This window comes from Oxyura jamaicensis, chromosome 3 (assembly GCF_011077185.1).
Source record: "Oxyura jamaicensis isolate SHBP4307 breed ruddy duck chromosome 3, BPBGC_Ojam_1.0, whole genome shotgun sequence".
Classification (NCBI taxonomy): Eukaryota; Metazoa; Chordata; class Aves; order Anseriformes; family Anatidae; genus Oxyura; species Oxyura jamaicensis.
Genome location: NC_048895.1, coordinates 51,309,680 through 51,333,394, shown reverse-complemented (window position 1 = coordinate 51,333,394; position 23,715 = coordinate 51,309,680). Strand labels below are relative to the sequence as shown.

At 40.3% G+C, this 23,715-nt stretch overlaps 1 protein-coding gene and 1 long non-coding RNA gene across 3 annotated transcripts; both read right to left on the bottom strand.

Moving 5' to 3' along the window:
- Nucleotides 1-299: 299 nt before the first annotated feature.
- On the bottom strand, nucleotides 300-17,640 carry IYD (iodotyrosine deiodinase). The gene is made up of 5 exons (XM_035322779.1): nucleotides 17,175-17,640; nucleotides 7,085-7,279; nucleotides 4,907-5,066; nucleotides 2,900-3,056; nucleotides 300-920 (listed from the first exon to the last, which is right to left on the bottom strand). Exons 1-5 carry the CDS (start codon nucleotides 17,437-17,439, stop codon nucleotides 738-740), a joined length of 960 nt encoding a protein of 319 aa, XP_035178670.1. The 5' UTR covers nucleotides 17,440-17,640; the 3' UTR covers nucleotides 300-737.
- Nucleotides 15,284-17,164, bottom strand: LOC118164923. Of its 2 annotated transcripts, none has more exons than XR_004749746.1 (2): nucleotides 16,585-17,164; nucleotides 15,284-15,533 (listed from the first exon to the last, which is right to left on the bottom strand). It is a non-coding gene; the product is annotated as an uncharacterized LOC118164923 (long non-coding RNA). The 2 variants fall into 2 exon arrangements; XR_004749745.1 differs by having other exon boundaries at nucleotides 15,284-15,530.
- Nucleotides 17,641-23,715: the final 6,075 nt, after the last annotated feature.

Below are 23,715 nucleotides of genomic sequence, written 5' to 3'. Positions count from 1 at the left end.
AGGGCATGACTGAGAGCTGCCCTGGGATCCAACAGTGCCTGCAACAGGTATAAATAAATAGCAACAAGGAAATCATTTGGATGCCTTGTTCATGCTAGATCTCCCACAGCTGAAGGCACTTGTACTAGCAGTAATTTCAAGAAAATGCTGTCTGGTATAGGCAACGCTTTTGAGCTCAATCAAGTAGGGAAAACATTACTGTATATGGGAGAAATATCTTCCTCCTGCACAAAACCAAACACAGTAAAGTGGAAGTAACATTTAAATAGTACACACTGATCAACAGCAAGACAACTGAGTTGATTATACCTCTTTATACCTTTAAATACAACCTCCATTAAAATTCTGAAGTAAAAATAGCTGTATAATGGTAATGACAAAAACATAAGGAGAAGATACATTCCAGTTCAAGGAAGACTTGTCCCTACGATGCATAAGAAAAAACAAGTGATGAAGGTCATTTAAATGCTATTGTATGTATCCACTGGAAGAACTGGCTAGGTTCACTGTTAATATAGCACCTGTCAAGTACACGGTGCTTGACTGCTTGCTGCTATTAGGAGAAGCGGTCACCCTGATTATTAGCACTAAAAGACATGCAGGTCTAAACAGCCAGAGCAGCAGTGACATACGAGCGTGAAAGCTGAGCATAATACACAGGAAAAGCAGCAACCAGGTCAGCAGGCTGCTGCTTACTATCTGGCAGTAGGGTGTGCTCATTCTTTGTGGCACTGGGCTCACACGACCACCATGATGTCTTCCAGGGGCTTTCGGGTCAGCACAGGCACGGTGGCATCTCTCTTCGGATAGCCCACGGGGAGCAGCAAGAGCAGCTTCTCGTTCGCTGGGCGCCGGAGCAGCGCCCGGAGGTGGGGGCCGCAGTTGAGGGGAGTGGTGGTCACGGTGTAGAGGCCTGCGTTCTGCAATGAGACCAAAAGGAAGGGAGTGAGGCTGTGAGTGAGGCTGGCTGCATCCATTACTTTCGTGAGACCTGTGCACATTTCTCATATTGCCTAGCCCAGAAATCCTGGTTTCATTACACTCTTCTGCAGGCTTTAGAACAACTGATTTACTAATTGCCTCAAGAGTGAAAGATGCCTGTTTTGCATACAACATTTACTGCAGCAACAGCACAGGCTAATGGAAATAGCCCTGTTCTGTCTGACATATCTGTGTGTTGTACAGCAGGAGCCTGCCTGGAGTGTACAGCATGATGGTGGGCCCATGGTTACAAGAGGCTGGGAAGTAGTTGTGGGGATATCACTGGAGTGTCATCCCATGGGGATCATCTGGCACACACAGAGATGTTTTGGTTCTTGCCCTCATATAGTTGGCAGGAAGATGTCTTTGTGAACATTTGTTCCTGCTCAAGATTGGTACCTCACAGGAATAGGGAGCACAGGCCGTGCCTCAGAATCTGTCCAGGAGCCTGTTGGTATCTCTCACCATGGCCAATGTCCCGGCTTATATCAGAACCCCAGAATAAGTCTGTGCATCACTCCATCTCTCTCTCACACACACAAACAAACAAACAAAAACACACTAAATGCTCTTAGGTAAAAGCTAGAAGCTAAATGATCTGACAAAAAGGAAAGAGCTGACACTATCCAAAATACGACCATGCAGCTGAGGTGCTTCCTGAGAGCTGTGCCTGAGGATTTCAGTCTCTTCCTGCATGTAATGAAAGCATTCGGGGAGCCTTCAAGATATAAAAAGCAGCCAGGGAAACTTACTCAGGCAATGTGCCTCTCATGTTAATATCTATGATCTTCTGAAGAGAAGAGCTGGTAGTGGTGGTGCTGAATGCTATGAGTCCATGGCACTGTGTCCTTTAATGTTGTCAATTAACTTCTAAGAGCTGGGAAAGAGACAGCACTGAGGAGTCTAACAGTTGGTAGGGAGCCTCAGAAGTCTCACCTGATGGTGGACTGGCTGGGGGGAAAGTGAGGCCTTGTGTCTCCTCCTGCTTCTGATTTGATTAAGGCACTAGTGACACAGTGCTGGTTCTGCCCTATTCCTTGTTCATCCTCTTTGCTCTCAGCTCTCAAGACCCCTGTGCAGCTGTAGAACAGCCGTACCCCAGGGATGTGCATCTGCACTGCCCACTTCTCAGATTTCCCATCCTGAAGAACTTCCTAAGGAACAGCAATGCAGACAGGGAAATGTCACTCAGAACAGAATGCAGGAGAAATAGCAGTTCCTGGTAGGGAATTGGCCTAATAAAAGAGGTGGCAGCTTGCTGTTACCCTGCTGACAGGCCAGGCTAACAATCAGAATAACTTCACTAGTTAAGAACTTGTGTGAGTACACCAGATACATCGAGCAGAAAGGAACACTGAGAAACCACTGAGAAAATCCAATTGGTTGGTATCAAGCATGCTGAGCTTTAGAAATCAGTTCATTTTCAGAAATGCCTCCAAAAGCCTGATTGAAATAGTACAGCCTGTTCTATAAAATATGTCCCTGATATTTTTCTAGTATTACGAACTACAATGATTTGGACTCAAGCCATTTTTTAGGGGTTACTGGAAAGATGGTGTTAGTGTGGCACTGTACAGCCATGCTTTGGTAACCTGCAGACCCTTGCTGTCCCTGCTAACATAAAGCAGAAACTGCAGCTACTGACACTGTGGCAGGAGAACAGTGACAACTCTGGAAGTAAGTGGCATCGCATTTTTCCTCTTGGTAGGAATACTGAGGATAGGAGTCACCACAGACATGGACCTATGCAGAGTAACTTTTAACCTCAAAATTAAGACATAGCCAGGAATTGGAGCAGTCCAAAGGACTGATAATGTTAAAATCTAAATTGGGTTCCATCCACATTTGGGCAGAATAGTTTTGGTATGTAATCCAGACCAGTATATTGACTCCCAGCATGCCAGTGCTGTCAACATACCTGCAGAGCAGCAAGCAGGATGCCACAGGCAATAGAAACACTGATTTCATTGTAGTAGTGGGTCTTCTTTTTGCCGTTTGGAAGCCTCCCATATACCTGCTTGAAAATGAGGATCAGATAGGGAGCAGTGTCCAAGTACTCTTTGATCCAATTTGTTCTGCAAAAGAAAAATGTTATAGACGTTTATTTTGCAACCCTTTCACTTTACTGTACGTCACATTTACTGTCTGCAATGTTGCAGCGGTTACATGATAATTATAGCAGTAGGCTAAATTTTAAAACATATTCTGTATGGGGATTAAGTATTATCAGCTTAAATAGAAACATTTCTGCAAAAAGCTTGAATAGAGTTCTGAGGTTTAACACATTCAGCTGAGGAATTGATGTTCTCCCTCTGAAGAGTAGAACTGCATAAAAGTAGGAGGTAGGTCTTGACCTCTTATCTCTGAACTGGCCTCATGAGCATTTGTCCTTGAGATAATTTAACTCCTGAAAGTTTGCAAACCTGCAGCTCTACCTGTTACCATCAGTGCCAACTTTTTTTTGTAACTGCAGGGAAAACAGCTGGCAGAAAATATCAAAACTACTTGGTCTAATGTCTAAACCTGACTATGTTCTCACAGCAAAAATTGTTATTCTATTTCTGGGTATTTCAGCCCTGTTAGAATGTATTTTGTTCCCAATTTTCTACTGTGAGAATATATACAATAATGATGATTCAGATTTAAATTTTAAAAAAGGTTCTTTTGTACTGCTCTTACTCAAAATATAAAAAATAATTTATATTAATAGTTTGCATAGCATATGTTTACATAGCACAAAACCACCTGAAAAATAACATTATGAAACAAATAGGGCAAATTAACCCTATAAAGCATGTGCATATGCTTCATATGACAAGCCAAGACTTAGTAGATGTCTGCCCACTGTGTGAAACTAAGCGAGTCAGGCAGTCTTTGCAGGGCATTTCAAAAAATTGCATAGGATATAGCTCGGGGCTACCACAGTCAGCTGCAAAACTCTTAATAACTCTGGGAGTTTCATTGTTTGACAAACAACATGAAAGAAATAGGACAAAAGCTCTGGAAATAAAGGCTATATATATATTAAAAAAAAAACAAAAAAAAAAAAAAAAAAGTGGTTCAAAATGTTTGGAAAAAGTCTCAAAATGGAGAATATGTAATCACACTGGAGGCAATTTTACAGATCAGACACCAAGCCTTTACTCATATTTTTACATTTTTCTTTGCAATCATAACTCTTAGAAATATCTTAAAAGGGGGAGGGGAGAAAGAGGAAGAAAAGGATACTAGGAGAAATCAAGACACATTTCTTTCATCACTTCAAGTTTCCCAGACTGTAGTGCTTTCAGTAAGATTCCCATCATCTTGAGAATCAAGACAAATCCATACAACACGGATGGGCAAGGTGAATATTTGAAGCACATATTTCATTCTTTCTCTAGTAAAATTGAAGCACACAGGCAGTGTGAGGTTTGTTTGTTTGTTTGTTTTCTGTATGTATCTGTCAGGTGCTGCATTTCACCTGACCATAGAACAAGGTAGCCAGAATTATGATAAAGACAGTAAAAAAATATGTTAGCTCCTCCTGGGTGGGAGCTCCAACTTTCCTCAGACAGGAGTTTCTTCTTCCCAGATGTGAATTAGCAAAAGGACCACAATATAGGGACCCTGGCAACTCACCAGCTGGGACAGTCTCTGATCTCATCTTCCTTCTTCTTCTGTAATCAGGAAGTGGGAAATATTTACAGCTGCCCTCCTAAGCAGCACCAGAAAACTGGGGAGAGTTTAAGAAGCACAGACTTGAAAGAAGATCTTTAAAATAAGATTTTTTTTTAATTGAGATGAATATTTTCAGAGTTTTTTTCTCTTCCTGAAAATATGTGGAAGAAATTCAAAAAGACAAGCATGATCAAAACCTCTCAATACCGTCTTTCCTAGATCAAAACACAGTTTCAAACCCCTTAGCCACTTGATGTTTTCATACCTTAGTCTCTTCAGGTCATTAACCCATTTGTCTCCCATCCTTTTTTTGTAGTTTATTTCTTCTTCTTCCTCTACTATCTCCCGAATCTTATGTTTTACATCTGGATCCTGCACCACCACAAAGGTCCAGGGCTCAGTGTGCGCTCCACTGGGTGAAGTACCTTGGTACAAGAACAGGAAATGTTGAAAAAACACTTGGCACAATGGTGAGTGAGGGTGTGCAGTGAAAGATATCAGCTCTTCTTTGTGGGCTTTCAGACTGGACATCAGAGCGATGGGAAAGCAAGCTGATGAGCTGGGGAAAGAAAGGACTGTGATAAGTTTTGGCAGGCAGGCTACACATTTGTTTCTCAAAGAATGTGAAGGCCCAATCAATGACAGATTAGTCCTTTCAGGTAGCCACCTTACAGAAAGGAAACACTAGGGATTTGTAAAAATGCCTTTGTGGTTCTTTATGATGAGGCAATTTGATGATGCAGTAATGTTAATGCAAATATGATACCCAAAACAAAACATCGTCTGAATATGCGACCATCTCTGAGAAATGATTTTAGCTGAAGGGCAAAGCTAATGGCTTTCAGGGAAACAAAGCTAACGAACCATCCACAGGAATCTGTTGCTGGCTGACAGCGATGAGGAACTGCACAATGCAGACATCTGCCATATAGCACACAGGTCTGCATTTGTTGTCCCAAAGACAGCTGGTGCACGTCGGTGTGCACGTATTAAATCTGCACTTGCTCATTCAGCCCTGGTCATTACACACCAACACCATCAGAGAATATTTTAACTGGCTAACAGATGAAAGCCAGAAGCTGAAGAACACAGTTATCTGTACAAGCTCACAGAGAAATAGGCTAAGGACATTGTTCAGGTCTCTCTAGACCCTCATAAACATTCTAAAAATATTTGAAGGTCTTGAAAACATGTTATATTTGCTTATGTAAGCACTGAATTCAGCCTGAGAAGCACTGAATAAGCAGCTTGAACTACCTATCTCTTATATTAAAATGTGTTTGTATCAAGAACCTCATCTCTCTTCTGTTTTGGATAAGAACTGATGACATTTCTGTTTTGCTTATTTTTTTTCTTTTCCTCTGCACCGCCCAAACCTTTCAGGGTTACAAAGCACTTCATCTGCACTCCAGGCTTGTTCACTTTGCTGCATTTGCCAAAACATGTTCAGTGTTTTAATGACTCCCAGCTAATTAGAGGAAGATGGAGACTCATTACAGTGCAGTAACAAAGCTGCTTACAGTTTTAAAGGGAAAACAATGCACCTCAAATGCTAAGAATCTCTTTATTATTAATCCTACTAGAGGCTATTGAATTTTCCTGTAAGGCAGCCTGTGAATATTTCGCTATACCAACAGTGACTGGTTCACAGAACAAGAGAAATATGAGGGTCAAATTCAACACTGGCTGAAGTCAATGTTATTAAAGCAGAAATGAGATTAGGTGAGGACATTACAGTAATGATTTGAAATACAAGGTCTCAAAAAATGAAAATTCATATCTGATCCTTAAGCAACCTCAATCAGGGTCCTCAGAATAACACTCCGGTCATATAATAGGGGCCTGGCACTGATGCTGAAAGGACTGGAAAAGTTGTTTTGTTCACAGACTAAAGCCTTTTTCATATAATAATCCTTAACCATTTATGTCATCCAAAATGTTTCACATAGCTGGGACAATTCAATCAATTTGTCTGGGGAAAAACAGCAACAACAGGAGAGGAAAAAAAAAAAAAAAAAAAAAAAAACATGATAATGAATTAAATTTTAAAGTATGTGAAGCACATGTGATTTGACACTTCTGAGAGAAAGGACTTTGGTGTTTATATTTGAAAGATGTTTCACTGAACTGTATTTAAATTTTAATTTGAAAAAGATCTTTTAAAGCTTAAAACAAAAGATTTTGTTTCATGCTGTTGAAATGTTCTCTTTACATTTTGGGTGCACTGAAAATACAAAAGAATTGGAAATGCTCCAAACTAGTCCCCAACATACAGTTGTTCAAGCTGAGTAATTTTCAAACAATCAATGGGTGCTTACTTATTGTGGCTCCATAATCCAAGCACCAATTCCCTTGGTTTTTCCATATCACTTTTAAGCAGTTGAGCAGCTATGCTGAAGCTTTTTTTTTTTTTCTTTCAGACCTTGAACAGTTCAGTACCCACCTGCTGTTCTGATGACATTATCAATAACCTCCCTGGGGACTGGCTCATCACTGAGAAACCTGACAGACCTCCTCTTATTGAGAAGTTCATAGAAGGCCTGTGACCTTTTAATCATTTCAGCCTCAGAGTAGCGCTCCGCAAAGTAGGGGACATGGGCAACATTTTCATCAAGTCCTTGCCACTCTTCATCAACCTCTGCAAGAAAATAAAATTGGTTAGGGATTTTTTGTTGTTGTTGGAGAAAGCTGTTTATATCTTTGGCATTCTCCACTGTAATGCACTTTGGCCTGCACTGGCATACATTGCATTTCTACACAACTAGCAAGCCAAAGTCTGAGGTTCCAGTTGACACAAGTCATTGATCCCAAGCTCCAGCTACTGAACAAACACATTGTTTAAATACCAAGAGGCAGGAGTGTCCTGGCTATCTGTAGCAAGTGCTGTCTAGGAAGAAGTTACAGCCTTTTGTACTTCAGTCTGCAAGTGTGCCTATAAAAGTAGGGTACAAGCTGAAACAGTAGTGAAAAGGTACTTTTCTCAGTAAGCAGATGTGAACATGTATGTGCATCCCCAAGCAGTCTAGTAAGAAAAAAATACCAATCAAATTACTGAAGTTGAGAGGGCTTAATTACTGAGATGTGTAAAATTTCCTCTGCAGAGCTGAATGTCAGCTTCTTCCTACATTTATGTTTCATAGCAGAAGCATTACAATCTAGGCTCTGCGCAAATGTGACTTTGTGGTTAAGTTCTTTGGTTTCACAATACTTTCAGCATAAGTGGAAATGGCATCTATACTTAGGATAACATATCAAATGCAGGATATCGTGTTTCTCGTCTTTAATTTAAGAACTCAAAATGGTTCCTCATTTCACTGAAAGCTGTCCCTTTGGTTTTCTTATACCATAAAACGCATGTTCTGTTGTCTCTGAAATTTCTTATTTCTCCCTTGCATTCCTAGAATCAGCAAGGATAGCATTTTTTGCAACTATGACATGGAAGTTAAAGCCATTTAAATTTTGCATTTCTGCTAGTCAATAGTATTGAGCAATCTGCTACAAAGGGCTGAGTCAGGAAAAAATATTCCAGTTCTTTTTTGGTTGCAATTAGGCTGTTATTCCAAAATCACAGCAATCTACAGTGCAAATTCAAACAGCAATTACTTCTGTGTTTTAGCAGTATGCAGTTGCCTTAGAGACCAGGCTGATTTTTTTGTCCATCTTATGAACAGCAGTGAAATATTAACAAAAGTGGCTTAGCACGTGTGAGAGGCTGCAATATACCCAGTTCCATATGTTGAATCTGAAGAGTGATTCTGGACCCCGAACAACGTAAATTTCATTTTACATACAAAGAAGTTAGCCTGAAAGTTTGTTCCTTTTAGCATTTCATGTCTGCATTAAGTCAAGTCTGCAAGAACCTGGCTCTGGGATAATGGGAAGCAGAGACCAGATGTAAAAATTATTTTTGTGGGAATCTTGCACACTCAAACTGAAAAGAAGCAAGAGAACGGCTCTTCATAGCATTCCCTTTGAGTTTTACACTTAGTCCAGTAAATTATTCATTATTCAATAGCAATTAACTCCTAGAGCTTGCTCTTTGCTAGGATTCTGGTCACCTTCTCTTTCAGAAACTTTCATGCCCTCTTTTTTGCGGTCCCTCCTCCACAATCAGTGGAGGTAATACCACTGGATTACAAGGGCTATGTTTATACTAGCAAGTAGTGTGATGCAACACAAATGGATATGTCAAGAGAAAGAGTTTCTGCCAAGGACCCAGTGTTCAATGCTGCACATGTTTTAGAGCTGTTATTCTGCGGGAGGTCTAAACTGTTCCAATGAATTGAACATCCATCAGTAGCTGGAGCACTCCAAGTGTTTTGGGGGAGCACATCTGTGGTTTACGTTTATTCTGAAGTAGTCCAGTTTGCTTATTAGAACAAGGAATATGATGTGAACCAAAGAAGTGAAGACAATTAGGAAATTCCTTTGAATCTGAGCTAAATGCTTTATCCATACTTAAACACTCACACAGATGCATCCAAAAATACCTTTCTCTAGCCCAATTAAATTATTTTTCATATTCCCTAACACATGCTTCTCAAAGAAAAAGGTGGGCACCATGTCATAAAGCTGGTAAACACAAGTATGGTAGGATAGGCTGGCCTCACTCTCCCTGCAGCAGCAGGACTAAAAAGTGAAATGTAAAAGTCAAAAATCTTCCACAGACATAAGCTGAGACAGTGATTGCTGACAGCTAAAGGATTTGAGAGAAGAATTGCTGAAACCGAAATGTAGTAAACCCTAAGGGAAAAACCAAGGAGCTGGGGGATAGCAACTCAGCAACCCATTCTGACTTGACTGAGGACTGTCTGGCCAGTAGAGAAATTCAGGAAGTGTCTCATTAAGAATGACAATGTGTCAGTGTTCCGGCTAGTAACTCATTTGTCCTACCTGTTCACCATGTGTGCCCTGGTGGCCAAGAGGGCTAATGGGATCCTGGCGTGCATTAAAAGGAGTGTGGCCAGCAGGTCAAGGGAGGTGATCCTCCCCCTCTACTCTGCCCTGGTCAGGCCTCACCTGGAGTACTGTGTCCAGTTCTGGGCTCCCTGGTACAAAAAAAGACAGGGATCTCCTGGAAAGAGTGCAGTGGAGGGCCACAAAGATGATACGAGGCCTGGAGCATCTTCCCTATGAAGAAAGGCTAAGAGACCTGGGTCTGTTCAGCCTGGAGAAGAGAAGACTGAGAGACGATCTCATCAATGTGTATAAATACCTGAGGTGTGGGAGACAGAAGGATGTAGCTAACCTCTTCTCAGTGGTTTGTGGGAATAGGACAAGGGGCAATGGCTGCAAGATAGAACACAAGAAGTTCTGCACCGACATGCAAAAGAACTTCTTCATGGTGAGAGTGACGGAGCACTGGAACAGGCTGTCTAGAGTGGTTGTGGAGTCTCCTTCTCTGGAGATATTCAAGGCCTGTCTGGATGCCTACCTGGGCAGCCTGCTCTGAGGAACCTGCTTTGGCAGGGGGGTTGGACCCGATGATCTTTTGAGGTCCCTTCCAACCCCTAGAGTTCTGCGATTCTGTGATTAGCCAATGCATCATTGCTTTGTAGTCTTATGTTGTTGTATATATGTGGACTTGAATCATGTTGTAAAAGTGGCCCAGAGGGGGAAGATTACACAGAGAATGCTCTTTCTCAGGCCCATTGATACATACAGATGGGACAGAAAAACGCGCTTTGGGTGTATGAATTCTCCTGAAAGCTTTTCTTGAAGGACTTATGGGCCTGGAGATGGTTTGCATCCTGCATCTGGCCTCTCCAAATTCATCTTATGTATAATGGTTGTTCTACTACAACCAATATACTCGTTGCCAAACTAAGATTCAACAATAACACAGACTGACACGTCTTAATTTTATCTACAGGCATGTACGTAAGAGGATTTTCTAAATGGGTAAAAAGTATTTATGAAAACAACAACAAAAAAATACCTTAAATCAGATGAAGTTGTACATGTGTATCAGAAGGCAGAATCTGACCAGAAAACTATACTGAAAGTAGGTATCAGAATAGTGTCCTGGTGAAAATTTCAGGTCAAACTACACTACTTGCGTTCATGTCAGCATGCTGTAGTGATCATCCCTACCCATTTCTCAAGATTACAAAGTTGAGTGCCCTGGGAAATAGGAATAGACTATTTCTGTTCTATTCTAGAATAACTTAGAAATAGTCAAATAAAAACTTAATTCCAGGACCCAGGAGTTCTTATGTGCTCTCACTGTTTGCTTTCTTCTAATGAGGTTTTATCAAAGTTCAGAAAGCAGGAACTACTTTCAATGCATTGTACCTTTTATTCAGCCACTGATGGAGGAGGCTTTACAGTCTAGCCTTGGCTCCTAAACTAATCCATGTCCTGCTTGGTCATCTCTTTTTCTACTATTATTGCAAAACCATCAGAAATCATTCTTAAGTCATAGATACTGGGACTGGTCTATAAACTACTGAAACCTTTACAAAACAGGTTTGTCAAATGGGAGCAAAGGCTGGAGGAAATTTATGTAATCTATCTGATTTTGAAACACGAGGAGAAGAACGTCAGGTTGATGATAAGCCATAAATACATACATAAATGTTGAAGAACAGAAGGATGAACATCAACGATTGTTGAGTCCAGCTCCCTTGAAGCCCTGGATATTTTAAAGAGTAATCAATTGCAGTATGAGTTTTAAGGACTACATTTTTAAGCTTCTGTACCTTCTCTCCATTGGTTTTATAGAATGGACAGAACACTCTAGAACTGGGATTTAGCAGAAAAATTTTGGTCAGGTTTCTCACTTAAAAAAAGACATGACATGGGGGGAAAAATCAAGATGCAGCAACAATAGCAGTACCTGCTTTGACATGTTCAGGAAATGAATTAATAAAATTAGGGAATAATTCATGTTGTGGTAGATTACAAAGAAATACAGAAGTAGCACCGCTAAGACACGTCATGTTTGAATCAGACCACGTCTTTAAGAGAGAATTGCCTGAACTGTGTCATTCATATATGAAGTATATGGTGGAAGCACAGCTTTCTAGGTACAAACTGAAGAGGAAATACTATGGTAATACTAGAAACCAGTCTTCCCAGCTGAACCATTTAATACCATTATCAAATAACCTGTTCTTTTCACGATGTGGTGACTATCTTAGCTTTGGTTTCAGTGACAGAGAAGGACATTCTAAAAAATTTTTTTTAAAAATAAAGTATCTTTACACTGAGATTATCAGTCCATTCAATTTAATTGACTAAATGGCAAGTTAAGGAAAAGTAAGTCTCTATCTTGGGGAAAATGAGGGATTAAATAAAAATAAATTGGAGAACTCGGATTGAAGATGTTGGAGATCAGAAATCAGGGAGATTTGGCATTTCTTTAAATCAGAGACATAAATTTCATCTTACATGTAATTGGTTGAATAAAAATATCAAATAAAATATCTACAGGCAACTAGGAATAGAAGAAAATTATTAGTTAGCACAGAAAGTAAAACTTGGTAAGTTGGAAAGTATAAAATTTGCAGTATTACCTACGGTCAAGCTGAGTTAAATTTTATGAGGTTTGTTTGCTTGGATTTTTTTCCTTGTAATCAGAAGAGAAGAAAAGAAGCTGCTGTGTGGCCAAGATGGTTCAGCATACTATTAATGCAGCAATAAAACAAATACATTTTCAAAAATCTTGAACATGGGGCAAAGGTGAGGTGACTAGTCAGAATGAAAATATGAGAAGCATCTTATCTAAACTTAAGATTTGTAAGAAAAAAAAAATCTGAATGCACTCAAAATGGGAATACTGGATGAGGCAGGAGAAGAACCTAGAAATGAGAGAACTGATGCACAAAATCAAAGCTCTCCTGGGAATCTTTTTTTTAATAAATTCATTTGTTATTTATTCTTTTCTACCATGTGTCTACCATTCATTCTTAGCAGTTAATCTTATCCATATGCTAAGCTAAAATCATTATCAGCACCATCTGCTTAGTGCATGCTCTCTATATCTTTAATATCTATGTTTGGACATATTCCTGTTTGTACGGTCACGTTATACGATACTACAAATGTCTTGTTTACATCTTTGTGTATTCCATCTTTTGATGGACAACAGACATCCTGCTAGTCAGTCTATTATCTTGTTAACCACATTATCAAAATTCCCATCAATTCTGTTCTGTTGTGCATCTACAATAGTCATCAGGCTTCCTGCTTTTTGAGCAAATCTGAAATGATTTTGGCTTAAATATCCTAAGTGAAATCTCATAGTAGAAGTGATATTTCTCTATCAGAAATTCCACTCTGGATAGATTTTAGGATGATGTTTGTGTTGTTCCCAGCATTTCACATGGAAACTTATCATTAGCCTACAGATCATGTAATAAATTTTCCCTGTTTATAACAACAATTCTTACTAAGTTCCAAATAATGTAAACTCACATTGAGTACAATGACATCTTATGTCTGTTGGCCACTTGTTTTACCCACACTGATAGTTCTCTGTGTTATTGGCTCCTTGTATTTTATGTCATTAAGAAATTTCACTTGTACATCCTTGGTTTTATGAAAGGATACAAGATAATTTTAACAATTGGCCTTAAAATCGATTCTTGAGAAACCTCACTAGTAACTTCAGTCGAGACTGAAGTGTTTGCTTTCCAAACTAGTTCTTTCAGTTACTTCTCTAAGGAATTGCTTCTTAAATTTAGAATTCCTCTTCCTATCCTGTTTTCCGTTTGAAGATACAATGTATAGGAACATGATTAAATGCATACAAAGAATGGCTGTGGATTTTTGGACCTAAAGTGCTGGGCCATGTGATTTTTTGCTTGATTGATGGCAGACTGCTACATAATATGCCACTACAGGAATTTCAGTAATTAATCCAGTCCTGAACTCAATGTGTCACTAATGGGAAGCTAAAGGAGATGGAGTGCCTTACCTGTGGGATATAAATAGTTGTTAGCATCTGACCCTCGAAACCCCAAGAGCTGGTCAGGGATCTTAAACCAAAAGAACTCCCAAGTGGGATAGACAGACTTTGGAAGAAAGAAGTCCACAACAAAATATTGTGAAGACGACTTCAAGCTGTCATATGGTTAATTGCTGATTGGTTAATTGCTGAGCTAATGGCAAAGACTGAGGGTGTGTGCAGCAGCAGGGAAATAAACACAACGATGCACGGTGTCCATGTAAGTCTTGTGTTCTTAAATGACACAAAACATGAACTGTAATTAAATTGGAAAATTAAATTGATACTGTCTCACTCGTGTCAGTATTATCATTATTAAAATATACGGGGAACCTTTGAACTCAGGAAGAAATATTTCTAAGTGGTAGAGATCTATTATAAAAAATACCATAAGCAGCAAGCACTGAACTCTGAGAAGAGATGGAACTTTTAGGCCTTTGCACATTGCTTTACACTCTCTGTGAACATCACCAGGTGAAGTCCCCACAATTAAATTCACAGCAATAAAATTCCTTCGCTGATAATCTCTGCAACTGATCCCTAGACTAGTAAGGGTGTAAATAAAATTTATTCTGATCCTCCACACCACTGTAAACTGTGTCTGTATTTGCCTTATCCATCAATTGTATTGATCTGAATATATGACCCAGAAACTAACTGCTGTTTGTTCCTGATTTGAGCAGGGTGTATTGTAGTAATTAACTAGGGAAGGATGTGATTTCAAAATGAATGTGCACTAAGCTCCCTGGGCTGAATCATTTGCCAGAACTCCTCTTTGCAACAATATAGATCTAACTGTGTAAACCTGAAGCAGTGGGACACCAGGTACCACCACTTTGGACCAGATGTCCACCACTAAGAGAGACCCCCTGTGATTCATGCTTCAAGACAAGGCTGAAGAAACATATTTTTGAGCTTTGTCTAATTCGTAATGAGACAAGGCCTACTATAAGACATGGCCACGTATACAGACCATCCCTACCAATCTGCAGCACAACAGTCTCTCATTCTGGATCTCACAAATTAAGGAAGAAGATACAGGACAGATGGGTATGCAAACAAATCTGAAGTACTGCCAGCTAAGGCATTAAACAAATAGACTGATTGAATGCTTGCCACTTAACCAAAGAACTGGGTTTCTGCTCCGAGAAACATCCTTCTCTTCAGCTGCTGCAAGCATAACAGAGACAGGCTTGGGAGCACTTGGTCCCCCCCCTTCTTCCATTAAGAGGCTCTACTGAGTCTGACCAAGCAGATCAGCTAACTACAACTAACGCTTTATTGCTCAAAGGTATGCCCCTCTCAGGGAAAACATCCCCTGCTGGTGCCACTTGAAGGGAGGTTCACAAGGCTGATGATGCCTGATCAAGCTCTGTGCCCTACTTACGGACCTGAAGAGCACAACTCACCCCTTGCAGTGAGTGTTCCAGCACTGTAAGAGGGCTGCGCAGGGTCAGTCTGCTTCATTCCCTTGGCAAAGTGCCCTTTGGTCATGGCCAAGCATCAAAAGACTTGGTCTTTACCTGCATTTTCCTACTAGGGGGCTGTTCAAAATTCAGCTTGTTTACCCAAAGCAACCCTAGTCTTAGACAAGGACTTAAAAATGCTTCATCTCTTCTAACTCAATTTTTAAATCAAATTCTCTTCAGAGGAACTTTGTCTTAAAGCACAAGCCAACTTGAGACATTTAAGTAGAAATGAGTTTTCTAATAAAGATACATTTGTAAACTAGTAGAATTTGTAAGGCAGGTAAAATATTTTGTGCTTTTAAGAAAAACTGTTTACATTCCATGTTTACATTTTGGCACCTACTGTAGTCAGTGAAAGTTTTAACACTGACAAGGTGAAAAATGGTTTGATCCTTTATTATAGCAGTAGCAGAGTAACAAATCCCTTCCAAAGTGGCCATATGCTCTCCTCACTTAGGCTGGGCTTTTTCCTGCTGAAGAAAAATTTCCCCAAGCATGGTGCAATTACTTTATTTTATCTGGAGATAAAGGACATGTCTGTTTTGCAAAGATGTTGGCTTAGAATCAAATAGCATTAAGGGAAAGATTATTATTTCTTGTTAAAAGCAACATAGCAAGAAAGCCTAATTTACTGTTGGATTATAAGGTGCATTGAGAGAGGTTTTATTTAAACAAAATCTCCTTTTAACAAGAGCATAGATTTGTATCTACCTGTCAATTTTTGTAAGCAATTTTAAACTAGTACAGCTTTGAATTTAGCACCTGAATAAAAGGTAGGGGGAAAAATAAGTCATAAAAGAATAACATTTTATATGTGGAGCTGCAGCACTGAGGCTCCTTGTTAAGTGCTAATAGTTTTGTTTATTTTAAGGATCTAAATGACTGTAGTCAGAGATGTCACAATGATAATTCATAGACTTTTCACTTGAACTATCCACAGGAAGTTTAATTTGCAACAATTTAACTGAACTAGTAAACAGTTAGACAAAGGAGATACGGGATTTTTTTAATAGAAACTCTTTTGCATTGTATAAAGGAGGGTACAATACATGAACTACTTTCAAGCAAATGTTGTATATTTGGGAAATAGCATGGTTTAAAAGGTCCCAAGTATCAACTGTTTCTGGAAACTGATACACAACAGTAACTCAAACTGCACTGAACATTAAGAAATAATGGTTCTCAGAAATTGGTGTATGACAGAAACCACAGGATTCAAGATTCCAAGAAAGTAACTTGGAGAATGTGTCAAAAAAAAAAAAAAAAAGTCTTTAAAACCAGTAAAACAGATTTTATAGGAATAATAGGAATAAATGAAGGGAACTTATGTAGGATAGTCAGGAAGCAAAAAGAAGGAATGGTACATCTAATGCTCATGCTTTTGTCCAAGCTGAGCATCAGAAACCACTACTGCAAAAAAAAAAAAAAAAAGGGCATTCTATATACAGTTTCAAATATGCAGTTGAGTGATCAGAGATTACCACAATCACTACATTTTATTCTAAAATACTTAACTCAGCATACCTCCAGAATGATCCCAGTGCTAATCCAGCTAAAGCGCTTGTGGACACTCACAGAAGTCACAAATCGAAGACTTTTGTAATACTATAATAAACTCATTTCCATATTTTCTGGGGGTACTGGGGTGAAACAGGTACTGTGCTCTAGCTCTAGAAGGTAAAGTGGGATGGAGGTGTCTAAAAAGTCAGCCTGCAGGCTCAGCCTTTCTGTTCAGATCCTTCCTTACCTCACCCTAATGAAACCTGGAAAGAGGCTAGGGGGACTTCAGCAGTGTCTCCTTTCTTTTCCTACATTCCCCACAGAATTCCTCACAGGTCTGAGATCCACCGGGTACAGGACAGACAGTGGACTTTGGAAATGCAGGTTATCTTTGCACTCTGAGCTGCGGACTCTGGAGGAAACAGAGATTTAAACCAAGAAGGACACAACATCAGGACAGCCTCCTTTCACCAGCTGACAAGCTCAGGGTGCAGCAGCAGTATAGCTCCATGCATTCCCATCAGAGTGGAGAAGTCTAGAAGCTTGCACCTCTGTTCATATCAGCAGACAAATTCAAACAACAAAATTGCTCAGCTGGATAAGATTTTTCTTACCTTCTTCCTCTACGGGGTGGTCAGTGCCATCTTTTAAATCTTCATCTACCCATGGGCGAGATACAGGTTTGCTTTTAGTCTCATGTTTTTCCTTCTCTCCATTAGTCTTCTTCAGTATTACCCCAATCAAAACACATATAATGGCTATAAAGACTGGGGTTAGGGAAGAAAAGAGTGCCATGACTACAGAAACGTGGAGACTTCCTTCCACTTTCAGGTTCCTCTCCTGAAAAGGAGAGGATGAAATGGGAAGAGCAGAGGGCATCAAGCATGAAGGGGTGGACCCAAGCTTCACTCCTCAACCCTATCCCACTTCGACCTTCCAGCCACTGCCCCCATAGCCTCATCTGCAATGAGCTTCTGCTATTAAGCAGACCCAGATTTCACTATTCTGGAAAGAAACTGCTTAGAAACATCAAGCAGGGGCACTGACCTTGTACAAACATATAAATGCTGACAAGTGCAAAATAAATAAATAAATAAATAAATAAGACCTTCCGGATTCCCAGGCTGAGTAGAAATATTTCTCCCCCTTATTTTTTTAGTCACGGTGATCCCAATAATCCTGCTTCTAACAAAAAGTACAAGAAAGTACCAAGTGGGAATTTGACTTTTAAAAACTGATGGCATCTCTTCAATGTTTAACTCATTGTGCTGAGTCACATCACGTGCACCCCAGGAAATCAGGATATCACGAAGAGAAAATGCGAGCTTGCAGTGCCACCCTTGGCTGGGTAAACTGATCAATACTGCAGATAAGTAAAATGGTAGCCACAGAACCCTCTGTTCTGGATGTCTGGGGGGAAGAAATAAGAATTCAGGGAATAATCTGAGGGCTGGAAATCTACGCTGTGGTGATCTGTGATTCCATCTGTCTCACCAAAGGAAAGATTAAAAACTGATAGGATCCTAATCCAAGAATGGCCGATGTCTAAGGACTTAACCAGTTTTTTTCCTCAGTCAGCTGCTTGGGAACTGAAACAACACAGCAGCACCAAATCAGTACCTTTACCTGAGGCTGCTGGGCCGTGCTGTATCACAAGAGGCCGGTGGCTGCTGCGGGGCATGCTGGAAGCAGGCTGCAGGCACTGACTGTGTGCAGTCACTAGCACCCAGCAGCTGTTTCAGCTCCAGCTAAGCACCAGCCCTGCCAAGCCTTATCTCATGCTGTACAGGGCTAGTTCTGATGTCTCTGGAAGTTAATCTGCATTTTGGATAAGCCCACCCAGGAGAAGTGAGAGCAGTCTGTGGAGACAGCGTGCCCCCAGGCCTGGCACATCATGCACGGCAACCGGCACCGTCCTGCCAAGGGCAACCCCCTCATGTTGGTGTGGAAACCCGGGCACACAGGAGAGACAGAAGTTGGGGTACACACAGGTTTCATCCTGACAGGTTCTCAGTTTATATCCACACCACTCACATCTCTAGACCTACTGGTTTTGCAGCACTGGTCCCACTAGACACCACTGCTCCAAAGGCTCCCTACCTTCCCATGCTTCAGCAAATGCTGCCAGCTGCCCAGAAGAAAGGTCTGTGTGCCAGGAAGCACAGGTTAAGAACCAGCCTGGTGCACAGGAAGAGGAATGTGTGGCCATACCAGCAGGTGATGCATGATGGCAGTCTGGATGATGGTCTGATCATGAATCCTCTATTAATACAAGCTCCTCACCACACTTTGCAGGCCAAGCAAACTGCTGAGTTATGCATATGTTCTCTAGATGTACTTAGAGGCAAAATGAAACTGCCTCACAGCTTGTACCAAGGCTGGGCCTTCCGAGCTTCCCAGCTCAGAAACACAATAAATACATCCATGCTATTGCAGCGTGTCCTAACCTAACAAGCAGTCCCTGGGTCCAAGATAGCTCGTGGTCCTTCCAGGCAATGTGTGGAATCTGTGTAAGAAGGGTGTCCCTCAGAACCAGCCAGATATGTGCAAAAATACTTCAGAGATCAAATAAAGAGGACATGCAAAATTCATGCTTAGGTTGCTAATCTAATCCAGCAAAATTGGCAACAGATAGTCACCTGCCTCTGATTAAGAGGGTAACCTGCTTGAAAACACAAGCTGTGATTTTTTTCTTCTGCTTTCTCTGTACAGGTGTGACCTGGGTTACCGGCTTGGGTCATTGATCTTTGGTTGCCTGTAAAATAAATAAATAAAATTTGAACTGTGCAAGAATAGAAATGTGGGAGGGAAAAAAAAAAAAAAAAAAAAAAAAAAAAAAAAAAAGTTTAATTTATCCTCTATCTTCTTGATTTAGAGCAGATATTTAAATTCATTTGTCCTGCCTGCCAGCCATCCAGTCAAGGAGAGAGATACTTCATCTAATCCCAATTAGAAACATCAAATTTGTTCATGTGAGTAGCAAGGGACCTACAGTTTCATCATACACATTTTCGACAGCCTCCTGTACAGCAGGGCAGGAAAGAGGAATGCAGTCTGAATGGCACTGACTGTGACTCTCCCACAGGGAACATATTCTTGTTAACCTTGAATATTCGCATACATATAAATTAGCATCTGGATGCTTTGCAGCTGAGAATCCATCCTGCAGAGAGACAGGTCCATGCTGAAAGAGAGAGTGAAGCAACACAGAAAGCTGAATATTATTGTTTAAAATAACTACCTCTATTTGCAATGCTGGGAACTTTATAATCTCTCACTTGTCTGGAATAACTCTGACTTTCTTAGAAGTGATGAAGTATTATTTTTTCTCTTGCAGAACAGAGAAAGATAGAAAGCTAAATAAAAGTCCCTTTAGTATTAACTTAGGCAAAATCTGCATTTGATGTTATACATTCAAGGCCTTTAATTTGAACTTTAGCCCCACAGAAATCCCACAATACCATGTTTTATTAAAATCTGATTTAGTTTCAATAACTCCATGCTACAGGCATTCAAAATATAAACACGGTGATGCTCTCAGGAACTGTGGGAAGGGGCGGGTGGAAGCAGTCAATTTTTATAAAGTAGATTTTCATCATTTTTCCTAAATGCACTGTTGGATTTTCTTCAATCCAAGCTTTATATAAGTATAATGATTATTATCATTACAAATTCAAGCAAATTTATTATGATTATCTCTTCTGTTCTATTGTAAGCCCTGAAGCCTAGCAGATGTTTTTTTGTGTTTTTTTTTTTTTTATTTTCAAGTTGCAAAAAAAAAATAAGGAGATACACTACAAATACCCTTACTCCTAAGATTTAATGAAGCTTTTCTGAAAGGTTGGAAAGAAGATAGAATTTTTAAATAGAAATACAGCTATTGAAGACACCAAAGTACTCCAGTATTATTGCATGAAATCCATATAAACACTCTTAAAAGATACAAACCATCATACTAAAAGCTTTTGAACCAAAAGCTTTTTTTATGTATTTCCTATTCTATGCTTAGTTGTCGTTCTGGAGAAATAAATGCATTCAAATATCAAATACAGCCCTCTTTTTTTTTTTTTTTTTCAAAGCAAATATGTGTAATGAGCAGATGTCATGCACAGGCTGAAACAATATATGTGTATGATGGCACAGCGCAGTGTGTTATCTCTGCCCTAAGCTAGTGTGACTCCACTTGTGAGGGCTGTGGGACTGACTGACTACATCTGCTGTTGCACCCTCCTCCTGGAGGTGCACTGAGTGGCAGCAAAGCCACCTATCAGCACCCAGCCCTGAGCTCTGATCTCTGCTTTGGGTATTTCCCCCCGGTACTTCCCATCATCACCATGACCTTGGTGCACCCTTCTCATCATGCTGTGGGGAGTCTTAAGGCATTATTACGGGATCATCTCATGGCTAGGCTTGGACAAAGCTCTGGCTGAATTCCTTTATTAATGTGTCCATCTAACACAGACAAAAGATGTAAATGACAAGAGAGTCTCCAAATGCTCAAATTATCAACAAACACGTTACCTGTATGGGGTGAATGCAGGCTATATGAAAGGCACAGAGGCAGAAGGGAAAGAGACTGAGAACAGCCAGGCAGAACCAAAACCATCTGCTCCCACAGTCTTTCCTACCCGTGCTTTTCTAACAGTACTTTTTTGGAGACCTTTAACTTGAAAATATATATGGAAGGAGGGACCACTTCATGCAGTCCTCAACTATCTCATTTGTCCTCATTTTCTACCTTTCTTTGGCCATGGACAGACACAGGTTATAGCAGAAAAAAAATGCTAACAGGGAATAAAATTTTCTGTTTTCTTCATACAAGTGAATTTCAAATCAGCTTTGGTGTTTACTGAAAAACAACCAAAAAAAACAAAACAAACAAAAAAAAAAAAACTATTCAAATGCCACCCATGATCAGCTACCAACTCAGTATGTACCTGCTATGGGCAGGGCAAAAGTGTACATGAAATACGTAACCCAATTTCCCAGTCAACACATAGAGACAAATGTCTGGGATCAATTGAAACTTATACATCACCAGGTATTGGCATTACTAAAAATACCATGAGCCTGATAGGCTTCTTCATCCCTGTGCTACATCTAGCGCATGCCCTCCTGCCTCCACCAGTGACCAGCACACAGTGCTTCTGAGCAAGGTGACCCTCACTCTTCTGCCGTCTCTTGCCTCCTGTGCACTCCACACACACAACAGCCTCCTTCCCTTCCCCCGAGTCAGCTGCATGATCTCTTCATGACCCCTAAAGATATCAGATATCATGCCCTGTAGCATTAGATTTGATTATCTTTTTCATTAACTTAGCTCAGATTGCCACAAATGTTATTACTGCTTATGAACTAGCCTTTTGAAATCTAAGAGTACAGCAGCTAATACAATTACATCCCATAGCAATGAAAGCACGAGACAACAATGCACAATTCAATAGAGTAATTCTTTTCATTTGTCCTCAGTGTACCGCCCCTCAGTTTCAAGCTCACTCTATTTATACATTACAGGACAGGAAAAATAACTTAGAAGTAGGCAACATGATTCATTAATATCTTTCTAAATAAAATAATCCATTTATTGGGATCTGTGGTACCAGATAAACCATTACTCATACCCAAGGGGACAATAATGGTCCTAAAAATATTTGTGATTTCAGAAAATAACTTAGATTTTAACTCAGAGAATAATTTACCCTCAGATTCATACCAGAATTTACCAGTGCAATTTGCTGCTGCTGTACAACTGCTACCACAACGAGCACGTACAACTGAATGCAGTGCATCTGTTACCACAATGAACACGTAGGACTGAGTTTACCCATAGCAGGAGTACAACAGACATTAATGACGCTACTCGTTGAAGCAAAGCCACACAGGTGAGTTTGCAGGAACCCACAAAAACTTTCAGGTCTCTAAACAGGAATCCTGAAAACATCACTAGATTTGCATGAAAAGCCACCAAGGTTCTGCAGACAACATAGACCTTGAACGTTATTTGTCCCAGCTGTAGAGACACATAAATACAGATAAATACATAAATAGATACATAAATACAGAGGTATATATATATGAACATGGATATAGACCTGAACCACCTCTGTCATCAGAGATAACGTAATTATCATGAATGTAATCATCATGATGCCAAAGTCTTGAGGCACCAGCTTATCCAAGAGCCCAGGTGCATATTCAAGCAGCTCCCCATGCGGGCACCCCTGCAGCTGCAGCTCTCCAGCCTCCAGGCCCACGCTGGCACTGGTACACACCTGTACGTTCTCTGCCTGTGCTTCTGAGTGCAGCACAGCCAGCCGTCATCCCTGATCTGTCCTCATCAGCTCACGGCACAGGAGGAGGAGTGTTTACAGTGAATTCGTAGCGGCGCCCTACATGAGCAGACTTCAAATGGTGATGTGAAGTCAGGTAACTGTTAGTGGTAGAGAAATGATAACTGGATATCCTTTGGAGCTGACGTAAGAAACACTGCTACTGTCATTTTGAAGTAAAGAAGAAATACAGGGGAAGTATAATAAAAGGGGAGAAAAAGAATAAAAATAGAAAAACGTTATTTTTCAGAGGTGGCTTTTTATTTCCATTTGTTTATATATTTGTGTGTGTGTGCTTACAGAGAGGGAAATCATCTTTCATTCCAAATTATCATGATGGGACAGCCGAATGACAGCATGCAGCATTTAAAATCAGCATTTCAAAGCCGTAGCTATTCTTGGAATAGCTATTTCTATTACTTCACTTCTTATTTGCACCAAATCAAAACACGGCTAGCTTGTTTGAAGAGTTCCTTAGCTGATTACATCTGAGCCTCTAAAAACTTCATCTAGGGAAGCAGTTTCTAGCTATGAAAGTGAAGGAAGCTTTCAATTCCTATGTAATTATAAATAGCAATGTTCAAAGGCTTTTTTTTTTTTCTTCTTCTTCTCCCTTAAATGCTTTGAATGATAGCTTCCATCTTCTTCAGTCTACCCCTAGTCTCCCAAGGAAATCCATCACCATGCTGAAGTCCTGCCCTCACCACAGAGGGCACCCACAGCCTCTTCTCCTCCACAGGTGAGTCTGACCATTTTTAGCTCCAATCCTCCTCCAACTTCTCTCCTTTGCAGAGGCTGCCTTCCAGTCCACAGTTTCACTTGGGCT